Source organism: Chanodichthys erythropterus, chromosome 9 (genome assembly GCF_024489055.1).
Source record: "Chanodichthys erythropterus isolate Z2021 chromosome 9, ASM2448905v1, whole genome shotgun sequence".
Classification (NCBI taxonomy): domain Eukaryota; kingdom Metazoa; phylum Chordata; class Actinopteri; order Cypriniformes; family Xenocyprididae; genus Chanodichthys; species Chanodichthys erythropterus.
In genome coordinates, this window is record NC_090229.1 from 15,958,136 (window position 1) to 15,970,207 (window position 12,072).

The window sequence follows — 12,072 nt, forward strand, 5'->3', positions numbered from 1 at the left end:
ATGTGGCACTGATGTCTGCCACAGTTACAGGCAGCCTGCTCTTCAGTGTACAGATAAACCAGAATGGATAGTGATACACACATTTACACACATTTTAAACAAAACCATTGAGGCCTGAAAAAAGCTGTGCTTCAGAACGAAAATTTATATGAAAACGTATATACCGTTAAAGAAGTACACCTCAGAAGTGTAGAATAAACTGCTTATTTTTCAACATCTGCGTCTGCTGTCATTTACTCAGGAATATTATTAAAACTAATTTAATGATTTTAACACTAAAAATGCAATTGCAATTATCGGACCAATCACAATATTCTCTACTTTTTGGCAAAATGTCATTCAGAGTAACAAACCATAGTCATTCAGCATAACAGATTTATGTAAAAATTGAACAATATACTTATTCAGACCTGTACTTATGAAAATACATAAAAAGAATGTGTTCATACTAAATTGTATTATATTTGAAATGATTTTCACTTCCTTACAAAAACATCTTGATGACAAATGGGTAAAACATAGTCATTTAAAGGATAGTGGCAAATTATAAAGATTTAAAAACTAAAGTTAATTAGTATTTGAGGGTGGCACTCTGATCCTTAAATGGAGTCTTTTAATATGCCTGACAAGATTTTTTTATATATAAACTATTATTACACTGAATGACATTTTAGTGGGTGTAAATCATGGTAAAAATGTATGATAGTCATTTTTTGCTTAGAAAAATATAAAATTAAACAGGACCCATTCCAATGTGTTGGAAAAAACAAAATTTAAACCTGTATTACACTTTTTGTTGTTAATAAATAAATAAACATATATATGAAGAGTTTGGTTCCACAACGCAATAACTCAATTTTGATCAATTTGAGTAAAAAATGATCAGAGAAAGGAGACTGGCGTTTGTCGCGTGTTGGAAAGAAAGGGAGAAAACATGACAGAATAATACGACGGATATCGCATTTTGCGCAAAATTAATAAATGACTTTTCAATACTGGCCAGATACAATACTGATTTTGGCGGAAACTCAATTTTTTTGAAAATAGCGTTTATCGCGTTTTGGAACCAAACTCTTCATATATACACACACACAATATATACACTATATAGTTATATATATATATACATACAGTATATGCACACATGTCATATATATTTTCATTATTAGTGTATTTATTTCATTTATAGATCCACAAATTCACTGCATATTTGCCTGAGTTGAAGTTTGTCCTGTTGTCATCAACAAAAAGTACAGGAATGTTCTCTTGTTCCTAGCAAAAACTACTGTAATTATAACTTAATGCTAACTATGCATTATTATACAGCTTATCAAATCAGAAAAAAAAAAATTTTTTGGGGTCATAACCCACCAGTGTATAACCACAGCTCTACGCAAGTACTTGAATGCAAATTCTTCTAGCTATGCAAGTTCGATTTCACACATCGTTGCGTTCTAAAATGCGTCAGAATGCAACTCATAATGCAATGCAAATACATGCTGCTTTCTTCTCAGCATTGCTGCAAGGTATTCTACAACGGGCATTTGCATAAATAGTTATCTTGTAATGTCTAATTCATGTCTTTTCAACTACTGTCATGGCAGAAGTTTGAAGACAATCTCGTGAAGCAGGATTAAAGTTTGTAAAAACACATTTAGTGTAATTGCATGATACAATAGTGCAAAATCGCACATCAACCATGTAAAACAGCATCACCCATATCCAATTCAGTGGCTATTCTCATGTTTCAGGCCTGAGGATTAATGTCTTACACAACAAGGTAATAAAAAGACTAGTATTGTCTTTTTTTGCATACATTTCCATATGTCATAATACTGTGATCCTCTGTTGATCTGAACAAAAAGACTAATCCTAGCAACGCTGTCATTAAAATGAAGCAGTAATAAGAGAGAGAGAGAGAGAGAGAGAAGATAAATAAAAAAAATGGCCACTACAACTAGATAAGGGAATTCTCAGCTAAATCCTCCTCTAGAATTATCAGCAAATCCCACATGATATACTTTTATAAATTCTCTAGAGCTCTAGAATTGCAGAGCTCTTGAGTTCTGGGGATATGAAGTCAAGCTCTGGTGCTTTAGAGAGATGATGTGCTATACCGTTAAGCTGGAGAACCGTTAAAGCAGGGACACTTCCTCCCGCAAAACCCTGAGAGGCATCGCTAGGCTGGACCACATGGGAGAGCGATGGAGTGAGAGCCAAAGAACTCTGGGAACTCGACACTCTGCCACCTGTTGGAAGAAGAATCCAAGGAATTGAATTGAGCTCAGTCCAAATCAGTTTAGTTTGGTTAAATTCAATGTCAATGTAAACAAAGAACTTTCCAGAAGATGGTTTTGTTACTTAGAATTTTCTTTGTTCCTAACAATCTGGGTGATTACATGATTTAGATTACTGATTCTTCAGAGATGCTGCCATTATTTATGAAAACAACACATTCTGATATTAATCAAAAACGATTAACTGAATATTCTTCAAACAAATGTATCAAATACACATTTACTCTACATACAGTAAAACATTACTCCATGTAGAGGTACCAAATATACCCCTTTTAAAATTTAATCCATTTTATAATCATTTTATACATAAATCTATATTTTATAAAGACAGACTTTGAAAAGATAGATTTACTATTAGAGAAGTGTATTTTATGCTTGAAATGGTATATTTTGCTTGTTTTTAAACAATGAACATATTACATTTACACAGATAGACTGGCACTGCTGTCATCCGGTTGCATTGATGATGACCGACACAATGCGACAAAGGAAGATGCACTGATTGGTGCCTTGCAATGAAAAAACGTTCTGTGGTCAAAGAGGATAGGCAGGAATGTTAAAACAGGGAAAAATGGAAGAATAGGCGGAGGAGTAAAACAGAAAACAACAAAAACAATACTTATGCAGAAAAACTGAAATGTTGGTTTAGGTGCATTCTCCTTGGCCAATGACCCTTATCTTCCTGGTTCTCTATCTCTCAACTGTGATTGCTGTGCACAGAGAGGCAGTGAATTGTCTAAACTGCAGTATAAGTGCTTTGCTCCCATGGGTTTCACAACAAGCATCAACCACCCCAAACATTTAATGGGCTTTACCTGTGATTACTGACAGGTGAGAGCTGTAATTACAAGTCTGAGGCACAGGTCAGCCACAGAACAGGATGATTGAAGGTGGGAGTGGGTGTGTGTTTCAGGGCACTGCCTGTGATTGACTGAAACTCCAGTGAAAACAGTAATAGATGGATACATAAGTTAGACATCTATACATTAAACACACTTCTTTAGCCAATAAGAAAACAACCAGAGACAAGTGTTTCCACTCAGCATTTAACAGAAGAGTATTTATTTTAAGAGCATGATAGTGTTTTGAGATGGTGATTGAGTGTGTGTTACACCAAAGATCACTGCATTTGATTTCAGGCAGTGTTAAGTAATTATTTATATCACAAAAACTATTGAAATGAACAAGACTTGTATATGTGATATTATTATAACGTTATGTAAATAATTAAGGGGTTAGTTCACCCAGAAATAATTATTAATTACTCACCCTCATGTCGTTCCACACCCGTAAGACCTTTGTTCGTCTTCGGAACAAGATATTTTTAATAAAATCTGATGGTATTTCAGATGCCTAGAAAGCTACTAAAGGCATATTTAAAACAGTTCATGTGACTACAGTGGTTCAACCTTAATGTTATGAAGCGACGAAAATACTTTTTGTGTGCCAAAAAAACAAAATAATGACTTTATCTAGTGTGGGTGATTTAAAAACACTGCTTTGAAACTTTACGAATCTTTTTTTTTTTCGAATTAGTGGTTCAGAGCATGTATCACACTACCAAATCATAGGTGTGATTGGCAAAGGACAAAAAAGCAGGAAACTATACGGTGCACTTACCATGGGGGCGGGGCTTATGGATGGGCGTGGCTTGCTTTTGTACTGTTTTTTTTATGATAAAGTTATGTAAAATAGCTGCTTAGTGCTGCAAAACAGACAACTCTGCTAATGCTAACTTAATTCTAAACTATTAGGGGTGTGACGAGACAGGTATCTCACGAGACGAGACTCGAGATTGAGTTCACGAGACGAGACAAGATGGCAAAATACACGACTAGAAAAAATATTCTGCAGGTGTATTTGAAATGTTTTAACTAATCATCTTGTAATGAATGTCATTTCAGTTCTACTTTCTGAGTATGAATTATCATATGCAGTAAAAGACAACAAAACTCAAGTACTGTAAAAGGTTTTGCTACTAACTCAACTGACTGACTTCTCTTCTGTATGATTTCAGTGTCTTCAGACCTTACTGTACATGATTTATGAGCTTTTAAAACTTTTGACCTCCTAACTGAACTCCTTTCCACAAACTGATCATAGAAATAAAAACAGTATAAATAAAAATGATAACACTTTACAATAAGATCTCATTTATTAACATTAATGTATTAACCAACATCAACTAACAATGAGCAATATCTTTGCTGCAGTATTTATTAATCTTTGTTTATGTTAGTTAATAAAAATAGTAATTCATTGTTAGTTCATGATAGTTCACAGTGCATTAACTAATGTTAACAAATGAAACCTGTTTGTGCTTAATAAGATTAAGAGAAAACTGTTATTCATTTTTATGGTAACACTTTACAATAGGTGAAACCATAATCACACTCTCTCAATATTCGAAGTGCAAATAAGACCAAATTTGTCTTTGATACAGAGCTAAGAGATGGTTACAACTACACTGCCCAGCCTAAAACAGCTTTCATATTGAGAGATATCTGTATTCATCAGGGAGCCGCTTTCAAGTGCGGGGTATTAAAATTGCGTTTGAATGCGCGCTCGCGTTTACTTTCACTTTCGTGATCGCGCGTACTATGTGGAGCGGCGGCGACCGTTATCCAACTGAATTAAATGTTTTTTATTTAAATACAAAGCAAAATGACAGTGGAGGTGTAATGTAAACGAAGCGGTGGCATATTCTTTCCTAATCATCCTAACACTCTGTCATGGCAACATCACGAGACTACTTTTCGCCTCGATGAGAAATCTTGTCACATATAAGTCTCGCTCCTCACACCCCTATAAACTATATAACAGCATAGGCCTATTAGTTACTAGCCTAAACTGGACGGAGACACGGAGCGCCCTGTAACTCACTGAACTGCCTACGTTCACAATTCATACGGTGCAGATGGGAGGGAGAACGGTTGACTACACAGTTTATGGGGATAAATTGTGTATTTTCCTCACAATTATCACAAAAAAACTCACTAGTCTGTACACTGTCTGTCTGGTCTCTCTGCGCGTTGCTTTGCGAGATCATGCGGCGCGATTTTTTTTCCCTCACTGTGTGCGCGCATTCATAACGGTGCGCGTACACTTTGAACTTCAATCGTGACAAATGATTGGACTACTTGCGGAGTGAGATGACGACATGAATCAGAGGCATAAAAAACGTTGACAGCGGTGAGCGGTCATTATGTTTACCAATACTCGACCCATCGCAACCCTGACCCCCTCCCCCTTTGTTTTTTTTGTTTGTTTTTTTTGCATGATTTACGAGAGCATCATTTTCAGGTCGGAAAAGCCGGATTTCCGGATTTTTCCGGAAGAATCACACCCCTGCAAAGTCATGCCCCCCCAGTGGTGAATCATTGAAATTTCTAAACACTTATGACATAACGAAGCCTTGTTTACTGAAATCATGTGACTTTGGCAAAAAGTTGTCACTTCATAACATAAAGGTTTAACCACTGTAGTCACATGAACTGTTTTAAATATGTCTTTAGTAGCTTTCTGGGCATTGAAGTGTTAGTTATCTTGCTATCAATAGAAGTCTCACTGAGCCATCAGATTTCATCAAAAATATCTTAAAATGTTCTGAAGATGAACGAAGGTCTTACAGGTGTGGAACAACATGAGGGTGAGTAATTAATGAAAGAATTTTCATTTTTGGGTGAACTAACCCTTTAAGAGAGACAATTTTATTTATTTGGTTGTTTAATGGCATGTCAGCATTTCATGGCAAGAACAAGATAAAAGAATAATAATAAAAAAAAAAATAACTAAAATGTTTACATGTAATATAAATTAAAAAAATATATAAACTATTTTATTTATATCATACCTGATGTTGCTACTATATTTGTTGTTGTTGTTGTTGTTATTATTATTATTATGAAGAAGAATGGGATGCCAGCAGCACCTGAACCACCAACTGTTATTTTGCCAAAATAAACATCTAAATCCATAATGAAGGTGCTCCAGGTAGCAATTAGAAATTTAATCAAGTAAGGTTAAAATAAATTAGGAGAAGCTAAAAAAAAAGAGACAGGATTAGATTTCTCAGTGAAGACCCAAGATAGCAGAAAAACAGTAGAAAACGTGCTCCAAATTTTTACATTAACACTAACCTTTATGACTTTTACACTATTTAAATAAATAACTTATTTACTAATGAATAAAACATATACAAATCCTGCAAAGTAGAGACTCCAGACTACACTGTGTAACCTCTGTACTGCATATACATATTCCTAGATATTTAACAGTGACAGACACATGTGAAAATTTGAATTTGTGAACCTCTGCATAAATTGGTTAATTTATGTGATCTATACACATCATCAAGCAATCAAACACAGTCTACTTCAATAATGATATGTTTTTATGTCTTTACTGAACACAACGTGTAAACATTCACAGTGCAGGGTGAAAAAAGGGTGAATCTCTAGGCTAATGATTTCTCTAAAGGTTAATTGGAGTCAGAAATCAGTTAACCTTGAGTCTAAACAATTAGATGAGATTGAGCTGCCCTATAAAAAAAAAATCAAAAAAAAAAAATCACAAAGTTTGGATTGAGTGCGAACCAGAGACAAAAGAGATCTCAGAATGCCTAAGATTAATAAAAGCATCTCTAAAGCTGTGAATTTCTTCAGTACACAGTAAGAGAAACTATCAACAAATGGAGAAAGTTTAGCACCGTTGCTGATCTCCATAAGAGTGGGCGTCCTGCAAAGATGAGTGCAAAAGGAAAGTTCAATGATGTTAAGAAGAGTCCAAGAATTTAAGTTAAAGACTCTATAGAACATCTCTGCTGATGTGTCTATGACATAAAATGCTATCCAAGCGAAGATGATTTATTGCTATAACAGATTGTTTTCAATTGTTTTGTTTAGTTAAAGTTCAGATCAAGTATTATGACCAATTTTTGCAGAAATACATAGTAATTCTCACAAATCCCGCATATACCGTTCACATCCAAAACACTGCATTAAATCACATCAGCATTAGCTGAATAAATGAGGGGTTTCCTGGATTGTTCTAAGAGAAAACAGCATTAATATTAAAGACAATTTCAAAGAATTTACATCTTAAGATATGTAGTCTCTAGAAGTCTGCACTTAAACCAACAGAGTAGATAGCACAAGCAAACTTTTCAAAGAGTTCAGAAAAACCTCTCATCCATATACATACACAACCAAGAACAATTTTGTACAATATTGTGAACCAAAATGAGCCCTACAAATCCAAAAGAGGACTGTTGAATGTCCAAAACTTTATTAAGTTTAATCCTTAAAACATCAGAAATATCATCCAGTTCTTCCTTAGTGGATCCGATAACTTTATACCTGCTGGTTGGGCTTTTCTTTATCTTTAGATGCCTCCATTAGACCCCTATTTACCCTGCAGAATACATTTCTATAGCTTTGGAAATCATTCAAATATGGAGCTCTTTTATCTGTAGTGGAGCACATGATAGGATTTCCATTAGGATGCACTTTCTCTTATCTTTTAAATGTAGCTTTGTTTTAGAGGAGATAGACAGAAGTCTACATTGGCCCCTGTTGCAAATGTATACCATTGTTTTTTGTATTTCTTACCATGAAAGGAGAGATAGGGGACTCGCTTGGAAATAATTGTCGAGGAAATGCGATTTTCTTTCCTTCTTTTCCTCTCTCCCGTTCCCCATCTCTCTTTTTCTCTGCTGAAATCTTCGCCATGCTTATCAAACGTTTGCAGATGAGCAGCGTGGGGGCCAGAGGCAGCCGAATTATAAAATCCTAATCTTTTCTCCCCTCCATCTGGCCCTGAGTCTCTCTCTCTCTCTCTGTTCGGTATAAAGGCATAAAGAATCCGGAGGTGATAGAGCCTGTTGCTACTGAAGCTTTTGACAGATGCACCAAAACACTCCGAATTCAGAGATGATGTTTAACCTGTTCCATTAGTGCCGAATTAAGTTATCCGTTTCTTTTATGTGGATTTTCTGTTTGTTCAATTATTCACTTGTCTGTTCGCATCAAGCTGAAATTAATTAAAGAGGATTTCATTAGGAGCTTTTTCCATTGCTTTTTGGCATACAAGGATGCCAATCATCACGAGTCCAATTACATAGAAGCTTCATTAATTCCAAACAATGTGACATGTCCTATCTGAGCAGAAAATTTCGAAACAGTGTGGGATCATGAAGTAAGACATCACTCCACATGCATTACCCAGAGCGGCAGACTCACGACATGCCAACTTATCAAAATTGACTGAATGTATTCAATGGACTGATCAAGCTATTCAAAAGACATTTGAATGTACATAATAAAAGCTGTTTTCCCCCTCTTTCCTCTGACCAATAATTGTCTTTGCTTTGACCTACTTGATCCTCTGAGGTGCTTTCGATGGATAAACATCTCTGTAAGCCTTAGAGAGCGAGTAAATCTCAATCTCTTGTTAATGGCGACCACTCATTAGGAATCAAATAAATGGACAACGCATTAATCCCAGATTGAGATATGGCGTTGAGCAGCTTTTGAGCCTTCCTTGATTTGCCTGTTTTGGATGAGTTAATTGATTCAGACCACTGAGAGAAAGAGACAGAGGAAAGCTGATGGGTATCAGATTGTCGGGTAATTTCGCAAGAAACACTTGCATTTTTACTGGGCCTCTAAGAAGGAGCTTAAGCAGATAAACATGAAGACAGCCTGTGAATAGCTTTGATTCGGCTCAGATTTCCAGAGTGGAAAACAACTCAAATGTTTAAGGTCACTAATGACAAATGCTTCTTATGCCATAGTGACATCTTCTCAGAGAGCTGCTTTCTTTTCAGAGGAAATTTAAAGACAAAGTATTTAATTTCTGCACTACTAGCATTAAATTCTGAATGGCGCACAACCCTGACAAGCAGACCAATGTTTAAAGTCCCCATGTAGTCAATCATTTTATCCCTTAAAACTCTGATTTTGAACACCAAAATGGCATATTTAAACTTTTTTTTTTCCTGTGATAAAAATTTCTTCATGCCTTAAAAAAGCTTTAATGTAACTCTACACCCTTGCTTTATTAACCCTCTGGAGTCTGAGGCTGATTTGTGGCTTGGAGAAGTTTTGACATGCCCTGACATTTGTGCTTTTTTCAGTTGTTCATAAACATATAAATGACAAAAGTGTCATTACACGGTATACAGCACAAACTAGGCTACAATAATATGTGAGGAACATGTATGTACATGTTTGTATTGTTGAAGGAATAATGTTTATGCATGGTTAATGAAAAAACAAAAAACTTAAGTCACTGAAATAAGGCCAAAAAAGTATATTAAATCTGTGTTCACAATACTTCTGGGTATTGAAGGTTGTAGACTAGAGTTTTTGCTTCAAAATTATGTAAAAATTATAATGCCTACTTGTTCATATAAAACAATATATTGATTTAGTTTTTGTAAGACACTTTTTGTCAAGAAACACAATATGCGTGGAGGCGTGAATCATCATGAATAATGGGTTATTCTCACCTGAGAAGACAAAAGAATCACATAATAATGAAATGACTTGCATATTAATGAGGCATTTCAGTCAGGTAGGCTGTGAAAAAAACCTCTGTAATCATGTCTCAGCTCTATTTAAAATAATGGTATTCTATTATATTCTTTAAAATATAATGTATTTCTATGATGCAAAGTGTCTGAACAATTATGTAACCTCTATGGCATTTCATATAGGCTTTTAGATTAAAAGCATGCACATTTGGAGAAATATTGATGGATTCTCATATGTTTATGTCAGTATTCTATACTGAGGAGTAATATTTATTCAATATTTATTATCATCACTATGAGTGCTGAAGAAGAGGACATTCTAAAGAAGAAGAGGACATTTCAGGAATGGTGTTTTCAATTCATACTTTTCACCACAGGGGGACTTTAAACTTTTCCGGGGAAATAATTGTACAAATGGCTTTGTTATAAATGTCTCTGCATATCAAACTAGAAAAGTAGAGCAAGTATTTTGCTATAAAAAAAATGACACATTACAACATGGTGATTAACACATTATCCTTACCAACGTTTCCAAGTCGCAGATGCAGAATTCCTTTTACGGTAGTGTAGACACTGATGGCATGAGTGGCTCTGTGCTTGCTGTCATGCCTGCTGGCAAAGTTGGCATCCTGCAGGTACTCAGTAGTGATCACTTCCAGCTCATGGCTCACCTGGACGGCCGCACGGCCTTGACGCAGCATATGCTGAAGAAGTAAACAACAAATATTAATACTGTATATAATTTATAATTTAATATATTTATATATAAAGATGTCAATTTAATGTATTAAATATAATGTGATTCATAAATAAATGTGCTAAACTACAAGGCAATTCTTCATGCCCCCTGAATCATTTTATTGATCTAACCATGTAGAACAAAAAGATAAACAAAAATAACCAGCAACTAAGACATATGTTACAGGCTACTGACAAATGTCACCATCTGACGACCTTGTGGTTGTGTTTAAAGCATAAATGGACCCTTTGTTAATTCTGAAAAGGTCAGAATTCATGCTAAAGAGGAACAGTCCAATTATGTTGATGTGATTGTATCTATTTCTGGTCTTGTTTTGTTTTAACCTTTATTCAACAGCTAACATCGATGAGAGCTCTAGCCAAGAGACCTGCGGTGGTGAGATCTAACAGACGCAGGTGTCCTGAAGTATGGCATGCATATTTCATAATTTCGACATGACACTCCCATCTGAGCACACTAAATAATGAATACCACAGAAAGGTTTCGATGTGCAGGGTGACTGTCTGTCTGAGTTAAACAGCTGTGTGAGCTCTGTTGGGCTATTAATGAGGGCAGTATTTGTACCCGTGTCAAAATTCTATGTATGGCTTGTGGGGTTATTACCAACATGGCAAGTTGAGGGCTTGCAAGGCTGTTGCCAAGGAGAGTAATTTGAGTTTTGTTGTTTTATTGTTTTGCCATGGTTTGTGTGGGCTATGTTGGGTTATTGTAATATTTCATTTGGTGTGCAGCACATTGAGTCTTTGAGTATGTTTACATGCATGACCTTATGGAAAATATGTTTAACATGTAAGGCCATGTAAATGCCTTTATTGGCATTCTGTCAGCTTATTCAGTGAGCTGACGTTTGACATCAAGACAATGTCAAAATCATGGTTTTCTTGCAATCAAACCCTAAAAATTGAGTTTTAATATGATTTAAATATAAATAAATATTTTTATACTCATATCTACTGTAGGGTGTCGGGGTTTAAAATCAGCACTTGCCAAACACAAAATTAGAGTTAAATTTGCATGTTAATGTTTGAGGTAGGTAAGATTTTTGAAAGAAGTCTCTCTTATTCTCACCAAGGCTGCATTTAGTTGATTAAAAATACAGGGGCAAATGGTAATATTGTGAAATATTATTGCAATTTAAAATAACTATTTTCTTTTTGAATATATTTTGAAATGTAATTCCTGACAAAGCTGAATTTTCAGCAGCCATTACTCCAGATTTCAGTGTCATACAGTACAATGCTTCGCAAATCATTCTAATATGCTGATTTGGTGCTCAAGAAACATTTCTTATTATTTATTATCACAGTTTAAAATGGTTGCGCTGCATAATATTTTTGTGGAAACGGTTATACATTTTTTTCAGGATTCTTTGATGAATAGCATCTATGTGCAATAGAATAAAAATATTTTTGTCACTTCATAAATGTTTTTAATGTCGCTTTTGAACATGCATCCATGCTTAATAAAAGTATTCATTT

General features: G+C 35.1%; 1 protein-coding gene across 5 annotated transcripts in view; it reads right to left on the reverse strand.

The window, feature by feature from the left end:
- nphp4 (nephronophthisis 4) overlaps positions 1-12,072 on the reverse strand; it is a 184,772-nt gene that overhangs the window by 23,409 nt on the left and 149,291 nt on the right. For all 5 annotated transcript variants that reach the window (XM_067394736.1, XM_067394737.1, XM_067394735.1 and 2 more), the window contains 2 exons: positions 10,358-10,538; positions 2,118-2,249 (listed from right to left, as the gene is read on the reverse strand). In XM_067394736.1, coding sequence (XP_067250837.1) covers positions 2,118-2,249; positions 10,358-10,538 — 313 coding nt within the window. The remainder of the gene's footprint in view (positions 1-2,117; positions 2,250-10,357; positions 10,539-12,072) is intronic.